General features: G+C 39.5%; 1 protein-coding gene across 3 annotated transcripts; it reads left to right on the top strand.

The window, feature by feature from the left end:
* Positions 1 to 770: 770 nt before the first annotated feature.
* On the top strand, positions 771 to 21,024 carry PRDX4 (peroxiredoxin 4). 3 transcript variants are annotated; one of them, XM_047716196.1, is made up of 8 exons: positions 3,480 to 3,830; positions 7,397 to 7,514; positions 10,489 to 10,605; positions 12,658 to 12,780; positions 15,007 to 15,137; positions 16,140 to 16,174; positions 20,038 to 20,084; positions 20,912 to 21,024. In XM_047716196.1, exons 1-8 carry the CDS (start codon positions 3,587 to 3,589, stop codon positions 20,913 to 20,915), a joined length of 819 nt encoding a protein of 272 aa, XP_047572152.1. In that variant the 5' UTR covers positions 3,480 to 3,586; the 3' UTR covers positions 20,916 to 21,024. The 3 variants fall into 3 exon arrangements, with proteins under 3 accessions (XP_047572153.1, XP_047572152.1, XP_047572151.1); XM_047716197.1 differs by lacking the exons at positions 3,480 to 3,830; positions 20,038 to 20,084 and adding an exon at positions 771 to 1,256; XM_047716195.1 differs by lacking the exon at positions 20,038 to 20,084 and having other exon boundaries at positions 3,481 to 3,830.
* The last annotated feature ends 4,498 nt before the right edge of the window (positions 21,025 to 25,522 follow it).

Genomic DNA, 25,522 nt, shown 5'->3' with positions numbered 1-25,522 from the left:
AAGTCTGGCCCACAGTCCAACTCATGTTTTACATTTATATCATGAAACTTGTATCATATCAGTTTTACAACAGAGGGAAGGTATTAATGCCTCCCATCTGCAGATGGAACTCAGGCTCAGAGAGGTTAAATATGGTTTCCCAAGACCACAAGGCCAATAGGTGACTGAGCTCAGACTGGAACCTAGACACGGCTGACTCCACAATCTGTGCTCTTACCCTCCATCAACAGTGGTTCTTAACCAGACACACCATTTGTGAAGCCATAGCTTCCTGGGACCTCCCCTCCAAAGGACCTCTTAAATAATCATTTCTAGGGTGCCTGGGTGGCTCAGTTGGTTAAGCGACTGCCTTCAGCTCAGGTCATGATCCCAGGGTCCTGGGATCAAGCCCCACATCGGGCATTCTGCTCAGTAGGGAGCCTGCTTCTCCCTCTCCCTCTGCTGCTCTGCCTGCCTGTGCTCTCTCACTCTCTGTCAAATAGATAATATCTTTTTTAAAAAATAATCATTTCTAGGGCTTGGTCAGTACACCTGAATGTGTTTAAGCTCCTCAGGTATTTCTGGGAGTCATCCTATATATAGAACCACCCCCCGCCGGTGCCTGATAATTTTTTATTATTAATATGGACAGCCGACTCCAGCAGGATGATCAGTGCCCTGGGGGCAGGGCCCCCTCCTCCAGCTCCTTTGTGACTGCCACTGTGACAACACAATGTCTGCCTACCCAAGACAGGAGCTCAGGAGAGATCATTGGCCAGAAGGACTCAGAGCAACTGCCAACCAGAATGTCAGCTGCCAAGGAGTCCCAGGGGAGCTAAGGGGAGTTTGTGCCTGAGAGCTGGCCGACCTGGCCACTCTCTCCAGTGGGCAGGAGGGTCACTGGGCCCACTTGGTGGGCAGCCCCAGCTGCCAACTGGGGCACCTCACCTCAGCCTAGAACAGAGGTGTCAGGAAATAACATTCTCCCCAAGCTTCCTCTCCCAGTTCTCAAACTTAGAGGCCCAGTCTAGGGCCTAGAATTCACTGAGGCTTCGTGACTGTTTGTCTAGCAGTCAGGATGGAGCACAGAAGCCGACCTCGGGGCATAGGCCTGAGCCGAATCCCTGGGGCTCAGTCCCGAACCTCTCGGATCCCACTCCCCTTCCATGTGGAACAGGAGGCCAGGGAAGGAGAAGAATGGGAACAACGAGAGCAACCTCGTCAGAGGACTCCTACCTACGGGCCTCCCGAAAGTGAAGAGCTGTCAGACGTTATGGGTAAGGACAAGCTTCCCCCCACCTCAGGAAAGGGAGGTAGCGTCATATTTTCCTCCTCTGCCCATAGGAAAGATGTCAAGAAACAAAAACCAGAGCATAAAATGGGCAGGGCTGGGGTAAGAGAGGAATCCGAAAGGGAGGTTTCCCATTGTCTCAAAGAACTGTCACAAGGAGCAAGGATATAATTTGTGAAAGCAACTGGAAGCTAAGACAGGCTGTTGGGAACATTAGGTGTCATTTAGGAAATCAAGTGCTTACGATAGCGAACACAGAGTGCCGGGTGCCTTGGGGAAACAAAGATGAATTACACATCGATTCCAACCCCAGAGAGCTGTCTAGTAGAAGAAAAACAAACTCTTAGGTTGGCTTCCGCAGAATTCAGAAAAATGACAGGAGTTCGGGGAAAATAGAAAGGATGGGGGTGGGGCATAAGGGCTGCCAGTGGCCGCTGTCTTTCCGGTGTGTGTGGTATCTCTCCCCCCACTTCTCACCTGCCATCCTAGCAAATGGGCAAATGATGGGGTTAATTATCAGATGAACAACACTGTGCTGGGAGAAAGGGTTCTCCAGGAACTTATCAAGTCTTAATTTTTAAAACGTATACACACCTTGAGACAGTCTTAAGTCACGGAACTGACTTTCCAGCTGGGAGAGTCCTTTCTCACTGGAAGAGAATAAATGGTCTCCAGATACTGCTTTTCAGGTTAGACCTTTCCTCAAGTTTTCCCAGGACTTAAAAGGGATGCAACGGGAGAGGAGACTCGTCGCTATTCACCCGCCCACTGCAAGGAAAAGGAGAGTAAATGTTAAAGGTATAAAATGCAAGCCGTTCTCGGGCAGGATGGTTTGTTTCAGCGTTTGGTGTGGGGGCAGGATGGCACGCGGTAGCCAGGCTTCCGTAGAGAGCTGGGCACCCAAGGGTGAGAGGATCTAAAACGGTGAGGAGTGCTGAATACCAGTCACCAGCAAGGGCCGGAGGCCATCTCCCGCGAAGCTTTGTAGAAGAGATGGGCCTGCGAGGGAGGACCCGCAGCGTCAAAAACAATGCTGAGGGCGGGCGGGACTCGGTGGACGCCACTGACTGGACTTCCTGGAGTTAGCAACCACAAGGCAGCCAGGCTCTGGCCTTAGAGCGCAGGCGCAAACACCCGCGGGGCGGGGAGAGGATCTGGGGGCCTGAAGGACAATAAAGGGGCGGGGGGGGGGGGGTTGGATAGGGTGCCAGGGACCTTCAGCCCTATTCCCACCAAACTCTTCCAAGGTATACAATGGGCTGGATTGGGCTTAAGGGTTGGGTTTGGAAAAACTCAAGTTTCCTATGTGCTTCAAAGAGTTGTCACAGGAGCAAGGATATAATACGCAAAAGCCACTAGAAGCTAAGACAGGCTGTTGCGAACACTGGGTGACATTTATAAAATCAACTTCTTAGTATAGCAAATGTTCAGAGTGCCAGGTGCCGTGGGGGAAAAAAGATGAATTACACAGTGATTTCAACCCCAGGGAGCTGGCAGTCTAATGGAGGAAACAGGATGAATTTTGCAGGGTTCAGAAAGAAGAGCTCACGGGAAGCTAGAAGGAATCCTGGGGAGCATAAGGGCTGCCAAAGGCTCCCATAATGTGAAGGGGTAATTATCAGAAGATGGAGAAACGCTGTGTTGGGAGAAGGTCTGGTTTTCTGGCAACTTCTCAAGTTTTAAGTCAAAGAAAAAAAAAAGAACTTTGAGACAGGCTTAAGTCACCAAACCGCCTGTTTGCTCTTGGCTGCTTGAGAAGAGTAAATGCCTAGACCTTTCTTCTCCCAAGTTTTCCGGGGACTTAAAAGGGCTACAGCTTGAGCAAGTAGTCTTGGCACTTTTCACACATGCCGCTTTGAGGAAAAGCCGAGAGAAGTACAAAAATGCAAGCCACTCAGAGGCAACTAGGTTAGTTTCACTTCGGGGGTGATGTGCGGTGGTGAGGCTTTGTGGAAGAGATAGGCGTGGAAGGATACCTCAAACTACGGCGGGTGGGGCCCTTCTGACCACTCGCTCAAAGCCACTGAGCAGCTTCCGCTCCCAGAGTTGGGCTAAACTCCGCGGCCCTGGTCCGCCCAGGGCGCAGGCGCAAAGTCCGGCTGCGGGCGAACAGGCGGGGCTGGAGCCCACGTGGCGGGGAAAGGGGGAGGAGGGTGGAGCAGGGAACAAGGCGGGGGCCGGGGCGGGGTGGGGGCGGAGCAGGTCTCGCGAGGCCGCGCCCAGGCTCGCGCGGGCATCGAGCGCGCGGTTGTAGCTCCCTGACGGCGGGAGAAGTCGCGCTCGCGACAAGGGACGTGTGTTTGCAGTCGCGTGGTTATGGAGGCGCCGCTGCAGCCGCTAGCCGCGACGACTCCGGCCTGTGGCCGGAGCCGAAGGCTGCTGCTCCTGCCGCTGCTGCTCTTCTTGCTGCCCGCCGGAGCTCAGCGAGGCTGGGAGGCAGAAGAGAGGCCCCGAACCCGCGAAGAGGAGTGCCACTTCTACGCGGGTGGACAAGTGTACCCAGGGGAGGCGTCCCGGGTTTCAGTCGGCGACCACTCCCTGCACCTCAGCAAAGCCAAGAGTAGGTGGTGCCCCGCCAAGAGGGAGGGTGGGGGCTGGCAGAGGGAGGCGGGAGGTGGAGAGGGCGGGAGACACGTGTACCCTGGTAGTACCTGGGGGCCTGGCTTGGGCGGCACCCTGTGGGTGGCCTTAGGCCCTTGGCCCGGCCTGCCTGGGGTGGGGGTAGGGAGATAGAGAGGGGTTCCAGCTGTGAAGAAAAGGATGGGTTCCACGAATCCGATTTTGGAAGAAGTAGTGGTTACCGCAAAACCGCAGATGAGGGTAAGAGGATGGCCACGGCCCCGAGTTTGTAAGCATCAGGATGTTGTGCAAACTGAAACACTTCCTCAGATATCAAAAAGTACCTGCAGCACATCGCCTCTATTTTCAAGTACTATTACAGGGAAGAATACATTGAAAAGTTCAATAATGTTTCACAGAAAGTTGAATTAAACAGGAAAGTGGCTAACCAAAATGCTCCGGAGGGCAAACCTTTCATTTTTATTTCTTTTGTTATTGCTTCTGATAAAGACTATTAGAAGCCACCTTCCCCAAAATCTGTATAGTTAATGGGTATTCTTTGTGTTTCTCAAAAATGAAGAACTTCTTACAGGGCGTACTTGCGAGGCTCCTTGTAAGAAAATGGGGGGAGGGGGAGAGGTTGGAAGTGATGCATTTGGGTTGATGATAAACCTTGTGGCAAATTTGATTCCTGCCAATTTGGCCTTTGGTTATTTGCATTTCTGTCTAGTGTACACAGCTAATGGCCACTTTCAGGAAGGACACGTCGGACTAGATACTGAGAAAGTTGTGGCCTCCTGCATCTGGATGTTAAGATTGGCCAAAAAGAAGTGGCCAGGGGCTAAAGGATAACCATTACCACTTTGCTTACTTTTAAATAATCAGCTTTTCCTATGGATCACTTGGCATTCTGTAGATACATATTTGGTTCAATTACAGCATGTTCCCTGTGTGTATTCAGTAACAAAAGTAATACTTCACAATTACGAATCCCCAGTGTTAAACAGGATGTTGTCATAACTTAGGATGGAATGGGAGTGATAAATGAGAAAAACTGTTTTGCCTCCTTACACATTGGCAGTTCTTTCCTACTGAAAGTTAACGGGAAGTTACTCTGGATTTTTGTTTTTAAAGAGCCAGTCTTGCACTTTTAAAATCATAGTATTTCCAAGTCCCGTTGCTTTTCCTTGGCTTGGGAAGATATTTTGAAATATGGCAGCCAGTTAAGTATTTACTGGCATGACATAAATATCCCATAAGAAACAAATTCCATCCAAGTCTGCTCATGGAAGCAAAAAAATAGTAATAATAGATTTCCCTTTACCAGCAAACCTTTTCAAAGTTTAGATATCTGCTGCATTTCTGTGTCACATGTAGGCTTATCTAGAATTAAAGATATGAGGATTTTTATTCATAAATGGAATATTACAGAACCATTAAATTTTAAACAAATTTTAGTAACATGAATAACTGTTCATGATTTACTCTTCCCCCCTTTTTCAATTTTAATTCCAGTGTAGTTAACATACAGTGTTGCATTAGTTTCAGGCGTACAATACAGCGATTTAACAGTTCCATATATTACTCAGATCTCATTACTGTTCCCTTTTTAAAAATGGGTGCAACATGATCCAAATTTGTGTGTTAAAGAATGAAAGGAAAGACATCAAAATGTTAACAGTAGTTAAATTGATGGGAGGGGCAGATATGAGAAGAAGGGATTTAAATATTCTTCTTTATTGCTCTGCATTTGCCAGAATCTTTGTTAACTCTGCTATTTATATTTGGAACAGTTGTTATTTTTTAACAGATGCAAGGGGTTGCTTTGGGAATTCCATTTATAGATCTTAATAAAGTAATTGCAGTCTTTTTACCTTATAATTGATGAGGTTTTTTTCTTTGAATAACACTTCCAGTATTTGCAGGTAACATAAATCTATATATAGAAAACCCTAAAGACTCCATCAAAAAACTATTAGAACACTGCAGTTCTTAAGTCAAAAACCCCAAATTTCCAAAATCACAATTTTCAGAAAAAAATTATTTTTCAGAGTTGGTTTTTCCTATATGCTAAAATCACTAAGGGGTGCCATTTTAACAGATCATTACAATTATAACCTCACACTCGAGTAGCATTTTCAGTAATGTATATAAAGCATATATAGTTCAGTTCCCCTCTGTCCAATTCTCCCTCATGGCCTTTACCTAATTAGATCAGAATATAAGAGGCAGGCTGCTGGCTCAAGATACATAATCATGTGTTATATATTAGCTTCACAGAAAAATTCATCTTAACTTTGTCTTTATTTTCACAGTGGTCGAAAATGCTAGCTATTGTAAACCTTACTTTCTAGGAACCTTAAATTTGGAATTGGGTGTTGGCTTCAATATATGTAGACTCTGAAAGTTAAGTGCTATGTGAAAGTGTTAACAGAAGATCAGGCTACATTATAATGAAAGCATGTTGGCTAGAATTACAGCATGCCCATACAAGAGAGCAGCATGAACCATTCAGTTTCCATCAGGTCACTTGAAACCTGTTCAAGGAGGACTCCTCTTTCAGAGCCCTCGGGAAAATAATCCCATAGTCTGGGATTTTTAAACTTCTCACTTGACATTTGCAGATTTCCTACTCCTTGAGCAGGTCTTCTGTGTGAATGTGAGAAACTGGACAAACATTTAAATGAGTACATCTAAAAGACTGTCATTAGAAAGAGGAAAGTCTTAATTATTTGAACTGTAGGAAGTTCATTAACTTGGAGGGGCTCTAGTGAAGTATCCAGTAGGATTTAGTGTAGGGATGGAATGTGGAGGGGTCTGTGAGCGTGCATAGAAAAACAAAATCTTTATTTTCACTAATCTACAACTGAAATTTAGAATTTCCTTCCATTATGAACATCAGCAACAAATCACACTAGCTTCAGCAGTACTTGCTTATACATATTGCCAAGAGAATCACAGATATATTTATGCCACAGATAAACAAAATTTACACTCAACACTGTTATGGACAGTTACTAGACCACTGCTAGATCTTGCAGTTTTAAAGATTTTATTTATTTATTTGAGAAAGACGGAGAGAGCACACACGCGCTCACGTGCTTGCCTGGAGGGTCAGAGGGAGAGGGACAAGCAGACTGCACTCAGGGCGAAGCATGAGAGAAGTGAGTGGGGCTTCACCCAGGGCTCTGTCTCACATCCTCAAGCCCAGAGATTATGACCTCAGCCAAAATCAACAGTCAGCTGCTCAACTTAGCAACCCAGGCACTTCATAGATCTTGAAGTCTGAAAGTGTTAATAAAAGGGCAAATGTATTACTATTATCACCAGTTTTTTTTCTATTACTTTGATAATTACATTTCAATATACTTGGCTTCCTTTGTAATTCTATATATTTTGTTTTATGCATTCAGTAACACTATCCATAGAAAAAGTCCATAAGCTTCACCAGATTGCTGAAGAGATCCAAAGGTTTAGAATCCTTAATTTTTAGTGATTTCCTAAAGATGTCTGTCATCCCACCAATTTTCTCAGTGTTGTAGAACATCATATATTTCTGTTTCTTAGTTTCCAAGCCAGCACCTTATTGGGAAGGAACAGCTGTGATAAATGGAGAATTCAAGGAGCTCAAGTTGACGGATTATCGTGGGAAATACCTGGTTTTTTTCTTCTACCCACTTGATTTGTGAGTAATACATGTACAGGTCCTAAAACGTCAGCAGTCATTATCAATCATTATTCAAGAACATCAAGTACAAATTATTTTATTTAGTTCTTGGTTCCTAAAAGGCAAGCTGATACGAATTTTTTCAAGAAGGTAATATCTACCATATATTTCAGAACCAAAACCCATTGTCCCCAATACCTTATACTTAAATCTACATAATTGTTTTGTAATGTCATCATCAAAGAAAGGAAGGCTACAATTATATTAAGCTATACCTGCTAAGGCAAGAAAGTGGATATTTTAGAAAGCATTTAATAGCAAGACTTATGCCACAAATCTATTTCTCTCTCTTAACTAGAAAATTAACTCTTTACATTTTTATTCTTTGCTGCATCTATTGCTTTTCTGTGGTTTGAACATTTTCCTGAAAATACTGCATATGCTTAAGAAATAATGCCTATTTATATAAATTATGCTTGTTGGGGGGAATTTTCTCTTTAACTCTGATAGCACCTCAGATAAAAAGTTGACTCAAATAAATACTCTTGGCAGCTTTAGTTTTATCGAGGATATAGTTTTATCTGGAGTGTTCTTCAAATTCCATGGAGGTGAAAAGATAACAAAAAGAGACTTATCCTGACTTTTATCTTTCTTCTATTTGAATATATTTTTTGGCTATAAAAAAGAGAACTTTCTTCTATTTTGCCACTGTATATTAAGGTCGTTTTTCCATTAGGACTGTCCTAGAACTGTGTAAATAAAACCTTAAACTTACAGAAGAGTATACTTAAGCTCATCTCTATAGATTGTCTCTGGGCCAGAGGTGAGCAAACTTCTTCTTTACGGGGCCACATAGTAAATATTTTTTTTGCCTTGTGATCTCTATTCAGCTTTGCCACTATAGCACAAAAACAGCCAGAGACTATACACAAATGAATGAGTATTGTTTTCTATTGAAAGTTTATTTACAAAAAATAAGATAGGCTGGATTTGGCCTGTGGACTGAAGTTAGCTGACCCCTACTCAAATCCAAATAGGAAAAATTCTCAGAAAATTAAGTTCATTGAGAGTAAACCAAGTCATAAATGTGGATAATACATAATCTTTTAAATTAGCAAGAACTTCCTTCTTTCTAATCCACTTGTACTGTGGCCTGACAAGCTGAAATGTATAACTTAATTTCTAATAGAAACAAGAAGTGCAAATTTTAATATTAAAAAATGATAGGCCTTCTAAATTCATGTTGTTATAAAATCAAAACTTTAACATCTTTTAAATATACAGGATGCTAAACATGACTTTTGAGATTGGTCTAATATAGCAGACAAATATCCTGTTTCTCCCACTATTACTTTAAACTCCATAATGAATAAGACATATCTAAAGAATGATGTCACCAATGGCCTCCTGGGGCAAGAAGCTAAGATCACTTCTTTCTGTTTCTCTGAGATGCCAGATTGGGCCTGGTTAGAAAGGAAGAGTTCTGAGGCATTTGTCACCATCTGCATGTGTGAAAGTCAAAAATGTAACCCTTTAGTTTTCTTTTTTTTTTTAACAGATTTTATTTATTTATTTGACAGACAGAGATCACAAGTAGACAGAGAGGCAGGCACAGAGAGAGGAGGAAGCAGACTCCCTGCAGAGCAGAGAGCCCGATTCGGGGTCTGATCCCAGGACCCTGAGATCGTGACCTGAGCCGAAGGCAGAGGCTTTAACCCACTGAGCCATCCAGGCGCCCACCCTTTAGTGTTCTACTAGAACTTTTTTTCTGTCTTAACTAAGAAGTTGGATAAATATGTCTCTAGCTAGCATTTGTTGGAATAATAGGAAGGCAGGCAGGGGCCAACCATTCCTACCTTTGGAAAAATATTGAAAATACATATTGTAGCCCAGGTTTCCAGGGATATAATCTAAGATTAGAACTGTCTGCGTGCATGTGGCAGTCCTACATTTGAACAACTGAAACCTTCAAAAAGCCTGTATTGGGCTGCAATAGGAATTTTTCCCCTAAGTCTGTGTTCTTCTGACTTTCTTGACCATGACCCGTACACAGTACAAAACCATTTTTTATTGCCACTCAATACACTTACATATACATACAGGATATCATTCAGTCTGTAAGCACCGTACAGCCATGATCATTAAAATCCTGAAACACTTCCATACCAAATAGTAAATAGCCAATTTCCCAACCTCCTCCCCAAGTTGCCCCTCCCACCTGGTCCTTTTCAGAAACCTCCAGAGGTAAAGCCAACTTTGAGTTAAGGTTGTTCAATATTTTTCGTGTCACTCCTGAACACAAACACACATAGATATGCATGTGTATGTACACATATGTTTCATGTCTTAACCTTCCTGTATATAAAGTATTCTTGTATTTTTTACTCCACTTGTTTAAAACGTTCGTTAGAATTCCATAAAGTGGCTTAAGGAGTCCCTATGATGGTTCAGAAAATACCACCCTAAGGTAATATTCTCTAAACATGCCCTTCTGACAACAGGACTGGGAGACAAGGTAGAAGAGGACCTTACCAAGAAAGGGAAGAGGGATGGAAGAGCATTTTCTCATCTCTGAAATAAAGATCAGTGCATCTAGCTCACAGGGGTGGTATAGAAGTATAAAAAAGGAGTGGTGTGATGGAAAATTTGTGTAGATCCTTTGGAAGCTGTAAAGCACTATATAAATAGAAAGCATTGTTATATAACAGAGAAGGGAACATTGGTTGACCACGGATCCATTAAGTTATAAAAATAAACATTTATTGAGATGTAATTTTGAACTCTAATATACATTTTTAATTAAATGATATTTGATCAAATCGCCTAGACAGCTACATCGTGACAATGCTCATATATATAATTGTTCTTAATATGCATTTTTATATATGCATATTATATAGGTGTTAGAAAGGTGTTTGTAAAAACTAAGTCATTTGAAACTTCAAGCATATGCATATTTTGAGAATACTAAAAATTTTTTTTTAACTTTCAGCACTTTCGTGTGTCCAACTGAAATCATCGCCTTTGGTGACAGGATTGAAGAATTCAGATCTATAAATGCTGAAGTGGTAGCATGCTCTGTGGATTCACAGTTTACCCACTTGGCCTGGTCCGTATCTTTACACTTGAGCATTTGTAGGAAAAAGAATGGATTCACTTTTCGATTATAAGCAAACAACTCTCATTGTGATAGGATTATAGGGGTTTTTTTAGTTTTATTTTAAGTAGGCTTCGCACCCAATGTGGGGCTTGAACTCTTGACCCTGAGATTAAGACTTGCGTGCTCTACCAACTGAGCCAGTCTGGCGCTTTAGAATGTAGTTATCAGACAGTTGGGAATAGATATGTCTGAGAGCTACCAGTTCAATGAAGTTATGGCAAAAATGCTTAAGGATTTTTATAGGACATTTCTAAATTGGGAAAAAAGCTCACTGCAAAAGACATAATATCCATAACAAACACCACTGAGTTGTATGATTACTTCATCATGATAAATTGTGTAGCCTTAATCTGAAGGGAAAAAATTCTTTAAAATTCCATTTCTCTGTTACATAGTTGTCTAGTATTAAGTCAAACTCAAAATAGCTTTTATAATTATTTTTCAAGACACATTGATTTTCTTAATTTCTGAATTTTTTTTAAACTCATTAAACATGAAAAGATGTTTCACCTGATTAATTGCCAAGAACTGCAAATTAAAATGACAAGAGACGCCATCTTTTCCCTGATTGGCAAAGATTTCAAATATTGAAAAATATTTTGTGATGACAAAGGTCTGAAGAAATGGTCTTCTCACACATACCGTTGGTTAAGCATTTCTGAAGAGCAGTTAGGCAGTATGTTTCAAAATCTGAAATGTGTGTATTGATGTGAATTTTTCATGTCCACAATTCTGTGCATAAGATTTTATGCACAATAAAGATGGTTTAGAATTATCTTAGTTTTAAAAGTTAATATTCATTTCATTAAAATAACAAATTCAAAACTACTTTATCCATTTACAATTATATATATATATATATATATATATATATATATATATATATAAAACAACAATTTTAACTGGTAAGGATCTACAGTTTAATTTATGTTCTCTTAAGTAATTACTTTTCTCAAGTATTTTTAAATTCAGTTATATATTTATTTGATTTCCTTTAATTATCTCAATTTTCAGGTAAAACTTCCAATAAATTAATTCTTGCAAATCTAATAGACAAATACGGCATGACTTAAGTCCTTTAAAAATGTTTCCTTACTATTTATAAACTGAATAAAAGTTCACATTATACATTTTAAATTAGAATCACAAAGTGAAAACAATGAGTTTAATTTGCTTCGTCACTTCTATAAGTAATTCTAAATCTTTGTAGGATTACAACATAAATCCACTAGGGAAAAAGTTATATCCTCCCAAATAATTTGGGATTGGCTTCTCAAGGAGTTTGGGGAGATACATTCTGAGCTGGATAGGTTACATATCAACCAGAGATTTCTATTTGGATATCAGAACTGGGGCTGCAGACATCTGGAGCAGTATTTCCTTGTTTGCTAGCTGCTCTGTCAGTACCCTCCCACTGGGACACCCACATTCCCTGGTTTCAAGTAAAAGAATGCTTCAATCTGAACACCGATGTGTCTGAGATTATACCTAACTTCCTTCCCTGCTTCAAGTGGACCTTGCATTCTTTTGTCTCAGAATATTAAAGTATCATCCAATTGTATTCTATCTCTCAAGCTTTGTCTTGTGACCACAACTCTAAGGTTATGGTTATGACAGTGCATATCCTTTGATCCATCAGTTCCTCTTCTAGGAATTAATCAAATAAGTATGCAAAGTTGAGAATACATCAATGTTTCCAGTGGTGTTGATAAAAGCAAAAGAAAAATGGAAATAGTTTAAATGTCTAGCAATAGAGGTTGGCAAAATACAGCATGTAAATACTTTAAAAATGTGATAAGTATCTCCATATTTATTTAAAGGAAATGAATATGCAAAGTCTGGAGTAAAAGGGGAAAAATAAAATATGTATTTGCCTGTTTTTTGTTAGAGAAAGAATGTGTGTGTTTTGTGTTCATTCATATGTGTGTGATGGAGACTAATAGTGCTGTTTGGATCCATACATTTACTTCTTTCTGAGTGGTAATGTTTTGTTTGTTACAGGATTAATACCCCTCGCAGACAAGGAGGACTCGGGCCAATAAGGATTCCGCTTCTTTCAGATCTGACCCATCAAATCTCAAAGGACTATGGCGTTTATCTGGAGGACTCAGGCCATACTCTTAGGTACCTTCCACTGGTGTTATATTATGACAAATCCAAATATATTTGTAATCCTCCCTGAAATGGAGTTAAAAGATACGAGGTTTGATCAAGAAGAATTATTTGCTCTATTTGCAAAAATGTAAATACTGTTTAAAATAATTGGTGAGTGCCCTACTAAAATTAAGTGAGTATTGTAATCTGTTAAAGCTGGAAGATTATTTAGAGGTCTTTGACCAACCCTGTCATTTTACAGATAAACAGATTCATAGAATTCCATGAATTTAGCCAAAGTTATATAATCAGTTAATGGCAGAGCCCACACTTGAACCCAAACTCCTTGCTTGTTTCTTTTTCCTCTTTTCTAAAATGACTCCAGTAATGGTTTTTCTAAATACAGATATCCTAGTATTTAGCAAACTTGTGCCTTGGGGATTGGGACAAATTAAGGAAGTGCCATTAGAAGTCTTTGATAAAAGGAAAACTTTAACTTAAAAGAATTGTAATTTTGTTATAATTGTCAATTTGCTTTACAGTGCTAATTGTTTCTTCCTTAGAATGTTTTATGTGAAGGTGCCAGTATTTTATAATCCTATGTTTTTTAATAACAGCTTTATTGAGATATAATTCACATACAACTTACCCATTTAAACCATACAATTCAGTGGGTTCTAGTATAGCCTGAGAATTGTGCAACCATCACCACAATCAATTTTAGAATATTTTCATTACTCTAAAAAGAAACCCCATACCCATTAGCAGTTACTCTTCCTTTCCTACAATCGCCGTACCCTTGCCCTGGGCAACCACTTATCTACTTCGTGTCTCTCTGGTTGCCTATTCTGGACATTTCATTTAAATGGAATCCTACAATATACGCTTTTTTATGATGAACCTTTTCACTTAGCATAATGTTTTCAAGGTTCATTCATATTGTATCGGGTGTCATTACCAATAGTTTCTTTTTTTTGTACTTGCTAACTCTTTAATGTTTTCTCCTTTCATAGAGTTTATGACTATGTTAATTCCCAAAGAGTAAATACGCCACTATAAAGACTGAAGCTATTTTACAATTTGGAATTATTTGAGCATTAACCAAGTAAAACCAAGTAACCCCGAGGTCATGACCTGAGCTGAAATCAAAGGTCAGCTGCTTAACCAACTGAGCCACCCAGGCACCCAAGGCATATTTGTTTTTGTTTGGTATGTGATGGTATGATGTGTGTTACCAAAGTAAGTTCAAATTGTCACAACAGACTCACTTACTTGAGAACAGACTTCATCACCATTAACAACCATTTTCTACTGTAAAAGTAGCTACATGAAAGAACACCCATAGGAATAATAGTTAACAGTTTTGCCTGAGTTTGGCCAAGTTGACCTAGTCCAAGGAGAGTGAGTGCTAGTTAGTTCAGACATCATGGTGCTCATTAAAAAAATATATTGTAAGATAAGCAGGAACATTTTAGTAATTTTAATATGACTATAAAACAAAATTTCATGTAATAGATAAGTAATTCCATGTATTTCTATTAAAAATAGATCTCATTATTATGTATAATACTTGTACTCAAGCAATTAGCCCTAGTCCCTAAAATCTTTTCCTAAACCAAGTATTGGGTTGAAATCCATATTGACTGAAATAAAGATGGTAAAGTCCTTTGGAAATTTTCATTTTTCTCTGGTCTGTTTTAACTCTTGCAATGCCATTCCATCTCAATAGCAGGTCTTTTAAACTATTCCATTATTCCCTAGGCCTAAAAAGTGAATCACACATACACAGATTTAGAGGGAAAGGTAACTTTGCTTGTATTGAGAATTTTGTCTTTTCCACCTCTGGAAAAGGAAACAGAAAGAGTTCTAAACAGCCAGTGATAAGACAGATCACTCCTTCACCCAGAGGAAGACTTTGCTATGTAGTAGATTCATAATTTCATTAACAGTGCAGTAAAATCCCAAACCCAGTGCTCATAAAGATTTAAATAGAAATACAGCAGTACATTGCTTAGACAAAAACAAATTTTTAAAGCTACCATTTGACAATGATATTCCCAAATTATGCAGCAGATAAGCGTGGGTATGGGGAGGGGGTGTGTTTGCATATGTGTGTACACCAGTCAAGCAGGTAGGTAGTGTGTTGTTGGTTCTGTGGAACATCCTTCTGTGTGGACGGCACAGGGATCAGGTTGACTAATGTTTGTCTTAGTTGAGATGAAATGACTTCACCTTTACCACTCTCGTGTTTTACAGGGGTCTCTTCATTATTGATGACAAAGGAATCCTAAGGCAGATTACTCTGAATGACCTTCCTGTCGGTAGATCAGTGGATGAGACATTGCGTTTGGTTCAAGCATTCCAGTATACTGACAAACATGGAGAAGGTACCCTTTCCTTCTGAGCATCTTATCCTTTTGATTTTTTTCATTTGAGAGATGATTGCATGATTAATTTGGGTTCTTAGTCAAAAAGTAATTTGGGTTGTTCCAAAGTCCTCTAATTATTTTCAGATTATTACCTGATCTTCTTAGCAGATCCAATTATTACTTAAAGTGCTTTTAACAAAGTATCATTAATATATTCTACTTACAGAATAAGATGCAAAAATAGTCATTATTTGCACAGTCCACAGAGAAAAGTTTCTGCTAGTTTTTCTCTAGTTTCTCAAATTATGTTTCTAAAAACTTAAAATGTGCCAGTCTGGCAATATTTAGTCATGCAGGTTTTATTTGCATGTGTACATTATTTGACTTAGCTTTTTTCCTCAAAGCTGTTCCTTATCACACTAGTAATCTATCAGTTCATCCTTTCACTCCAACTTTTTTCAGTAGCTAAATGGAAAAGGTCAGATTTTGCTAAAATAGAACATATATATTCCTTTCAAAAGTAAAACTCAGTGCCTGAGTAAGCGTTCATTCTAAATAAAGGGGAAATGCCACTCTCCTAGCAATTTTAAACTCTTATTTGACAGACAGCAAACTGTGGCATCAGTACACAGTACTGCAGAAAACAGAAGATAAGCTTATACTGGAAGTTTACATAAACTCAGAGAAGTTTTTGCCATGCCCTGACCTGTCAATTCACCAGATTCCCAAACCTTCCAACTTTATTAGGCGGACACTCAACTTGGTTTCTTCTATTGTAAATGTAACTAAACGTAATTGGCAACCATAGACCTAGGTTAGCTGCCTGCTGATGAACTCCATGACTGGGATTCTTGGTGCAAGCAGGCAAATGAACAGCAGTCAAGTGTTCAGTGGCCTAGAAATGTTCTCATTGTTATAGGCTCTTTTCAGTTTCATTTTGGAAAAAGAAAAACCAAGAGTTGCTGAAGAGAACTGAAATCTGTTTTTAAACTGTCTTTTTGCCAATTTTGTCCCTTTCAGTCTGTCCTGCTGGTTGGAAACCTGGTAGTGAAACAGTAAGTCAAACTGATTTTTCTGTCAACGGGATAACTGGGGCCAAAAAATGCCAACCTTAGAATAATCTTTCTTTGTAACAGAACCTTGATTTTGTAAAGGAAGTGAACATTACTACAGAAATCATAAGAGTACAGGCATTCTTTGCACCGTAGAGAGGGTAGCTAAAACTGGAGAAAGCAGAATATGAGACTTAATGCTGTGAATTTTAAAAACCAAGTATTAAGAGAAAGATACCATCAAAAAAAAAAAAAGAGGAACAGTGGAGACCTGATAGAATTAAGTCAGAGGTCTTAGGGACATTCCATACATGTATGGAATTCCTTCCTATATTGTGGGCCAAAAAAACCTCACAAGCAAAACCTTTCTGTATGTAGTAAACTTTTGAGAAAATCTGGCTTAATTAACATTGAGGCTAATGATTCTCTCCTTATCATTTGAAGGAAGATTGAAACAGGTATATCCTTTCATTTAGGGAAGCTGTATAATTTATAGCCAATCCCTGAAGTAGTCTCTGGCCAAAATACAATTCGGAAACTTGCTTGAACCTTTTTTAAATAATGTGTTTATCTTCTAAAAATCAACAGTTCTATACAAACTGTAGTTAGGAAACTGACAAATATTAGAGCATTGGAGGAAGAAATCATTATCTTATGATAAAAGAAAAATACAGATTCCAAAGACTTTCTTCTTTAGCAAATCAACAAAAAATACCATTAATCATAGACAATGAGAAGTAGAAATTCACTCTGTAACCTAACTCAGATTGGGGATTGGGTAAAGTAACATTTCACTGATTCTGAACCAGTTTTTGAAGAGTTTGCAAAACACCTTTGCCTTTGTGGGTCAGAGTTAAGGTTACAGTACAAATTTATTTACTTCTACATAGATCTGATAGATCTCAAAGATATGAAGGTAGACATTAAAGGTGCTTTAAGCACTAAATACTTTAAATTTACACATGAATCATTAGGTTAGCCTACAGCTATTGACTGTGAGGCTTCCAGATAGAAATAGGAATCAGAAGCTGCAGGCATCACATGAGAAGCCTTAGAAGGCATTTCTGGATGGGTCTTCAAAGTCAGGAGATGTTCCCCTAGAGCTGTAGCAAAACCAACAAGGAGTGATGAATAACCTCACATCAGTCACATGCTTGTACTGAAAGAAGAGCCAGAGCTTCCAAGAGGTACAAAGTGACTACAAAGGTATTAGAGGATGAATGTTTTACATTTGAGAAAACATATTGACTATCCATTTGATTAACTTTTAGAGGGGCCACAAACCCCTTTGAGAATCTGATTAAAAAAAAACATGAATTCTTCCACCAAAAAAATTCACATATGTAATCACATACTGTGTTTGGGCATTCCTTTTCTTGTTGTCAGCTTTACTGAGGTATAAATAGATAAACAGAATTAAAGATACTTAAACTAAACAGCGTGATGATTTGATCTATTGCGAAATGATTACCACAGTCAGATTAATTAACAAATCCATCACCTCACACGGTTACATTCTTTCGTGTGTGGTGAGAACACTTAAGATCTACTCTTTTAGCAAATTTCAAGTACACAAAACCATATTATTACCTAAAGTCACTGTGCTGTACATGATATGCTCAGAACTTACTCATCTTAAAACTGAAGGCTTGTACCCTTCGACTAGCATCTCCCCATTTCCCCCACCCCCAGCCCACAATTCTACTGTTGCTGTGGGCATACTTTCAACAAACATTTCTTGACCACCTGCTGTATGGCAACTATTCAAACTCTTATGATAGGAAGATGGTATTTATTAGTGAATACCACAGCCAAGGTCCCTACCATCAGAGTTACATTCTAATTCTAATTTTAGATTGTGGCAAATGGTTTTAGAAACAGGTTGATGAGAATTGGTGGGATAGTGCCTCGGGTGAAGGATTAAGTGGTCAGGAAAGACTTTTAAAATGACATTTAAGGTGAAACATGAGTGAAGAGAGGGAACAAGTCAAGCATAGAGCAGTGCAGAAAGAAAAGCAAGGGCAAGGTTCTAAGGCCAGGGACCAACTTAGCATGTTCAAGAAACATCAAGAGGGCCCATGTGGCAGGAATAGAGCGAGCTATGAGGAAGGGAATAGGGACACCAGTGTCATGTGGCATGGAGAATGGGAATACAAGTGAAGTAACGTAAATGCGAAGTCTTCGGTGACTACGGTGAGGGCAGCAGCTAGTTTGGAGGAGTTTGAAAATAGATCTGCCTCACTTCTCCCGTATATTATATTGCACAGGCCTCCTGATTTGTTGCCCTGACCTCAGCTTCTCTCCTCTCTACCGCATGTCACTCTCCAAGCCAGGATCTTTTAGCAGCCCTCCAGTACTCACATGACAAAATCCAGATACCTGGCACAGCTTTCAAGCCTTTGCACTGTTTGTATCTACCAAGCTCTCCCAGGTCATCTTCCCTACAATTTACACACGTACACACACTGTGTTCCCTCCAAATCCCTTGATTCACTTCTCCCCAAAATAAGTCCTGCTTTTTCACAGATTTGTGCCTTTACTTGGGTTTTTAGCCTGGAATATCTTCCCCTTTCTCTAAATTCTACTCATCTTTCAAGACTAAATTAAATGTCACCTCCACTCTGAGGCCTTCCTTGATGCCATCTCAGCCTCCATTTAGGCACAGACTGTGTCATACATGATCATATTGTGCATTGCATCAAAAACTTGTGTACACACATGTCTTCCCCACATGGTTGGACAAGTCTCAAAGACAGGGACTTGAGTGTGGTTATTCTTGTACCCCGCCACTGCCCAGCACACTATTGGCACACAGTGCCGTATTAGTCCATAAGTATTTACAAATTGAATTTCGGTGCAGAGAGATTATAAACTGGCAAAGACAGAATACTTCTTGAAGTGACCCCTGAAAAATTATGTAATATTTATTATATGCTGAAGACAAATTCTGAAGAAAATGCATAGAGAACTATCATAAACAATACTGTTTATGTATAGGGCAGATGTACTTTACCTATAACTATCAAATAATGTAGTTAATGTGAGCTCAAATCATATTGGAGATTTTTTTTAAAATGTAATAGGGTTCTAAGGCTGTGATCCTGTTAAGGAAGGAGCAGTTTTTTTCCCAGAGTGTTGATTCACTAAATAGTGATTGAACGTACTACTCCATATATGTTAGTATTTTTTTACTTTGTAGTTTGAGATGAAAAGGTTGCATTCTGGACCTCAAAAAAATCCATTTACTGGATAAAGAAGATATAGTATATATACAGTGGACTACTACTCAGCCATAAAAAGAATTAAATCTTACCATCTGCAGCAACATGGATAGAACCAGAGGGTATCATCCTAAGTGAGATAAGTCAGAGAAAGACAAATATGATTTCACTTATATATGTATCCTAAAAAAAAAGACAAAACAGAAATAGACTCATAGATACAGAGAGGTATAAATAGATAAACAATATTGCCAAATATTGTTTGCCAAAGGGGATGGGACCAGGGGGATAGACAAAATACATGAAGACATTTAAGAGGTACAGTCTTCCAGTTATAAAACGAGTAAGTCATGGGGATGAAAAGTACAGCGCAGGGAATATAGTCGATAATATTGTATGGTGACAGATGGTGACTGGACTTATTGTGGTGACATTTCATAATGTATATAAATACTGAATCACTATGATATACACCTGAAACTAACACAATATTGTAAGTCAGTTATTTTTAAATAAATAAAAATCGATTTGAACACACTGCTGCCTTTCAGGTTATTGTGGCATACCAACATTTCATCAGCAGATAACTTTAAAAATACATTAACATCTGTAGCCATGCTCTCTTAATGTGCTTGACTTAATTAGATCAAACCTGAAGATGTCATGAAAGCCTGGTGGCCAAGAGAAGAGCTGTAAGTAAATTTGGGGATGCTTGAATACAGATGTTAATTTATTAACAAAATTTGCCTTTGGGATAGGTGAGATTAGTAGGTAGGACAAATCCAGTTTTTCCTGTATATATGATGTAATTTGGCACACAAAAATCGTCTTATTTAGTCAAGAGATGGGCAACCAATATCAGACTACTACCGATGTACTTTGGCTTATAAATAATTTGCAAACATCAATTTGAAGAGATATGTGCACCCCTGTGTTCCGTGCAGCATTACTTACAACAGCCAAGATATGAAAGCAACCCAGGTGTCCACCAAGAGATGAACTGGTAAAGAAAATGTGGTGTATAAACATGATGGAATATTACTCGGCCATAAAAATGAATGAACTCTTTAGATTTGCAACACCATGGATGGTCCTAGTGGGTACCATGCTAAGTGAAATAAGTCAGAGAAGGACAAATACTATATGATTTCACTTATATGTGGTCTCTAAAAAACAAAACAAATGAACTAACAAAATCAGACAATATTAAATATAAGCACTGGTGGTCGCCAGAGGAGAGGCGGGTTGAGAAAGCACAAAATAGATGAAGGGGATTAAGAGGTACAAACTTGCAGTTATAAATCAATCACAGAGATGGAAAGCATAGCATAAGGAATATAGTCAATATTGTAATAACTTTGAGGACAGTTGAGAACTAGACCTATTATGGGGATCATAATGTATAAAAATATTGAATCACTATGATATATACCTGAAACTATAAAGATATTATATGTCAATTTTACTTTTAAAAAAATTAACAATTTTTAAAAATGAATAATTTGCTTTTTTTTAACAGATAATTCCAGATCCAGCTGGGAAACTGAAGTATTTCGATAAACTCAACTGAAAAATACTTCCTCAGGTTTCAATGCTTGAAAGTCCTCAATAAAGTTCACCGTTTTAGTACCATACTGTGTTACAATAGTAACTTCTTTTTTCTTTTTTTTATAATAGTAATTTCTCAAAGAATATTAAAGAATAAAGAATGTTCTTAAAGAATATAAAACTCCCTAAGGTATTTAGTGTTCAAGTTAAACACCGATGCCAAAAGATAGGCAGTTTCTCTCTTCCCCAAGTAAGAAACGTCAGATTGAATCAAACTAGTAACAAGAGTAACCAATATTTACGTAATACATCTCAGGTGCCAAACGTTGTGTCAGGTGATTAGCTGCATTATTAGATTTAATGCTCAAAGCAACTCTTGGAGTTCTTTACTTTTTTTTAAAAGATTTAATTATTAGAGAGCATGGAGTTGGGGGAGTTGGAGTTGGGGGGTGGATAGTCTCAAGCAGGCTCCGTGCTGGGCATGGAGTCTGATGTAGGGCTCCATCCCATGACCCCAAGATCATGACCAGACTCGAAACCAAGAGTCAGACATTTTGCCAACTGAGCCACCCAGGCTCCCCAGGCTATATCTTCTTGATTAATAATTTCCATTCCATTCCATTAATAACATTCTAGTCTCCAGTTCAATTTAGGTATGTTATGCTCAGATTCATTCCAAAAAGCCAGTCGTTAATGTTTCAGCATTCAGTATTCAGCAACTTTTGATCATCTCCTCTAAATACCTGGCATTTATCAAGTAACCAAAGATAAATTTTTGCCCTCAAGGAGCTTAGTATTTGATTATTGAGGCAGGTGCTGATAGTGTAGTAATTGGGGGTGGGGGGAAACCTAAAAATAAAAACAATACATCCTGAGTCACCACTTTCTTATTAACTGGATAATATAAGTAGCCTATGAATAAAATAGCATTAAATACACTCCTCCTCAGTGCCTTTTATAAATTATCCCTTTAAACAACTTACTTCTCAAAGTCCACAGATCCAAAATTATATCCTAAAGATGATTTCAGGTGGCCAATTACAGAAGACAGGAATAGTAGTGTTTAGAAAGGAGAGTCCCGTATCCTCCTGGAGAGAGTGGGCCCTGGGCCTAACTGGGATGCAGCTACAGGAGACCTATTCCCAGAACACCGTGACCTACCATAATCTAGAGCAGGAGCTCTCAGCTGGCAACAGTTTGCCCCCAGGGGACATGGTAATGTCTACAGATATTTTGGGTTGTCAGAACTGCGGGGGTGCCACTTGGTCTCTGGTGGCCAGGAGTGGTGTTACACATATTACATTGCACGGGGCAGTCCCCACAACAAAGAATTATCTGGCCTAAGATGTCAACAGTCGTAAGGTTAAGAGACCTTTCTGTAGAGACAGCTGCCAGGTACTTAAGGAAAGGCGGCCAGTGTGGTTTAGCAGCTGCCCGCCAGCAGAACAGACCATGCCCCTGCGGCTGCATCTTCACAATAATGCATCAAGAGGGAACTTCGAGCTTCTACAAAGTACACTAGGCACTGCCTTTCAGGGCACTGGCTCATAGATGACCTCTATAATTCCCTGAGTCTCCCTCACATGTGTGCTCTTCTGTTCACTATTTCCCAGCTAAGCCTTACTCGTGTTCTGAACTTTACAATGACAGTGGCAGACTGCTCCGTCAGGGACTGTGGTCTCCAGAAACTCATGCAAGGACTCCTTCCCTACTCCCATCATTTCTTCTATGTCCAAGGACATCTCTAATCCTACATCCTAAACTTTCCACCTCTCAGTAAACCTCCAGGTTGTATATTTTATTGTCAAATACATTAACCACTATTTTACTATTTAATGATTTTGTACCCTAACCCCCTATCTGATAACATGCATCCTTGTATTTTGTTACCCATGAACTTGCTAACAACACTATTTCAATGAAATGTCTCTGAATACAGAGTTACTAACATTTGACTGTGATGAAATGTGTATTTGAGGTAACTTGCTCTACAAAGGTCTCCATGTCAGGGGAGATGTGTATATATATATATATACCTATTTAGATGTACACATACACATACACACACACTCCTGTAATTAAATCTGTACCTGGCTCTTGAAAGAAAATGTTTATCACAGTTACTATGTATTTAGCCTTATACAGCAAAGCAATTCTTACCAATTCCATTATTAACATAACACAATTTGGACATAATGTTATACACTTAAATAAAATCCTAAGAATATATTTTTAAAGATCCATCTTCCTAAGGCTTAAGCTTATAATTTTAACAAAATCTAAAGCCAAGTCAAAACCCAAATTCACCTAAGTCATGCATTTGTTCATAGAGAAAATATGACCTACACATATGCAAGGTACTGTGCTGGCGAAGTGGATAAGAACACAAGAAACAACCCCATCAAGAAGCCCACAGTCTCCCGAATGAAATATACAAAAAGGGTGACACTGGGCACCTGGGGGCCTCAGTCAGTTAAGCGTGTGCCTTCGGCTCAGGTCATGATCCTAGAGTCCTGGGATCGGGCCCCACATCAGGCTCCCTGCTCAGTGGGGAGCCTGCTTCTCCCTCTGCTCTTCACCCTGCTTTTGTTCTCTCTCTCTCTCTCTCTCTCTCTCTCTCTCTCTCTCTCCCTCTCTCAAATAAATAAAAAAATCTTAAAAAGGGGCTGCCTGGGTGGCTCAGTGGGTTAAGCCTCTGCCTTCAGCTCAGGTCCCGATCTCAGGGTTCTGGGATCGAGTCCCACATCGGGCTCTCTGCTAGGCAGGGAGCCTGCTTCCTCCTCTCTCTCTCTCTCTCTCTGCTTGTGATCTCTCTCTGTCAAATAAATAAAATCTTAAAAAAAATCTTTAAAAAAAAAAGACCAACACAATGTAATAAACACTAAAATAACCAACACTCGTGGTGGTAGCTCTAAGGGGAGAGTGAGTAACTACAAGGATAGACAGGGATGCGGGAAAGTGTCCCACCAGCAGGGAGCTCACAAGGGAGTCTGCTTCTCGCTCTGCCTGCTGCTCATTCTAACAAGTAAATAAAATCTTAAAAAAAGATTTTTAAAAAATAAAACAGAACACACACACACACAGAATTTGTGACCCAACCTCAAGAGAGGAAGCAACAATTGGTTTTCCTCTCTCATGATAATCTACTGGGAGGTAGCATGTACTTTAAAAGTTGATCTGTTGGGGTTAGAGGTTTGTGGCCAAGGTTACATGGAAGTAAAAATTGAATCTCATGAAATTCAAGCTCTGGCCATTTGTACAGCTCAGTCAGGACATCAGAAACTGGATTTACAAGTTTTCTGTCAAAGGTAGTACACTGTACTGAAACCCAAAGGCCGCAAGATGGCGCCAGGCACCCCCAATGTGGCGTAGGGACTTGGTTGCATCCTTGAACCCTTTCAGGCTAAACCAAATGGGGTTTTTTGTTACTGTTGTTTTGGGTTTTTTACAACTCTAATTTAAAAATAAAACTTGAGCATTGGGTGTTATATACAACTGATGAATCACTGAACACTACATCTGGAACTAATGATATACTATATGTTGGCTAATTGAATTTAAGTTAAGAAAAAACTTAAAAAGTCTGACCAATTCAGGGGTGCCTGGGTGGCTCAGTGGATTAAAGCCTCTGCCTTCGGCTCAGGTCATGATCCCAGGGTCCTGGGATGGAGCCCCATATCGGGCTCTCTGCTCAGCGGGGAGCCTGCTTCTTCCTCTCTCTCTCTCTGCCTACTTGTGATCTCTGTCAAATAAATATTTTTTTTTTAGATTTTTTATTTATTTATTTGACAGAGAGAGATCACAAGTAGGCAGAGAGGCAGGCAGAGGGAGAGAGAGAGAGAGAGAGAGAGAGGGAAGCAGGCTCCCTGCCGAGCAGAGAGCCCGATGCGGGACTCGATCCCAGGACCCTGAGATCATGACCCGAGCCGAAGGCAGCGGCTTAACCCACTGAGCCACCCAGGCGCCCCCAAATAAATATTTTTTTAAAATTCTGACCAATTAAACATAAGTACAGCTCAAGTAGGCATCTTAATGTGTGCTAAGTGTACTCCCTCCATCAGTTACCATGGCCCAAAGAGTACATTTTACACCGTGACCTAGTACATCTGTAAAAGTATGCACCATGAACACGCAGAACAAGTTTCACATGAGACCTACCATTAGTGGGCATGATGCATTCTGGTCTTTTAGTTTTACATGTTGGTCACAACCCACTAAATGTCATGACCCAGAGCTTACAAATTAAATAAATAAATAAATGCACAGTTTTCTTATAAATATATATGACAGAGATACAGATACATATAAAATCAGGGTAAAATAAATGCCTGGTATAGCAATACCGTGCCACATGTAACTTTCATTTTACTTCCGTTAGGGTTTTATTCATTTGTTTTAGTCTTACTATTCCCTCTATTAAAGGTGCACAATTTCTGTGACACAAACCAAAATATCCTACCCTTTTTCTTTTGTTTTGGTTACTCTAAACCTTTCTCTGGGGTATTAATTTCTCAATACCTCTGGATTACTGAATGGTTTTCAGAAGAGCCTGTTTTATTCGAAAGGCTCTATTTTTTTTTAG

The sequence above is a fragment of the Lutra lutra genome, chromosome X (assembly GCF_902655055.1).
Source record: "Lutra lutra chromosome X, mLutLut1.2, whole genome shotgun sequence".
NCBI lineage: Eukaryota > Metazoa > Chordata > Mammalia > Carnivora > Mustelidae > Lutra > Lutra lutra.
The sequence above is the reverse complement of the archived record's forward strand: the minus strand, read 5'-3'. Positions and strand labels throughout refer to the sequence as shown.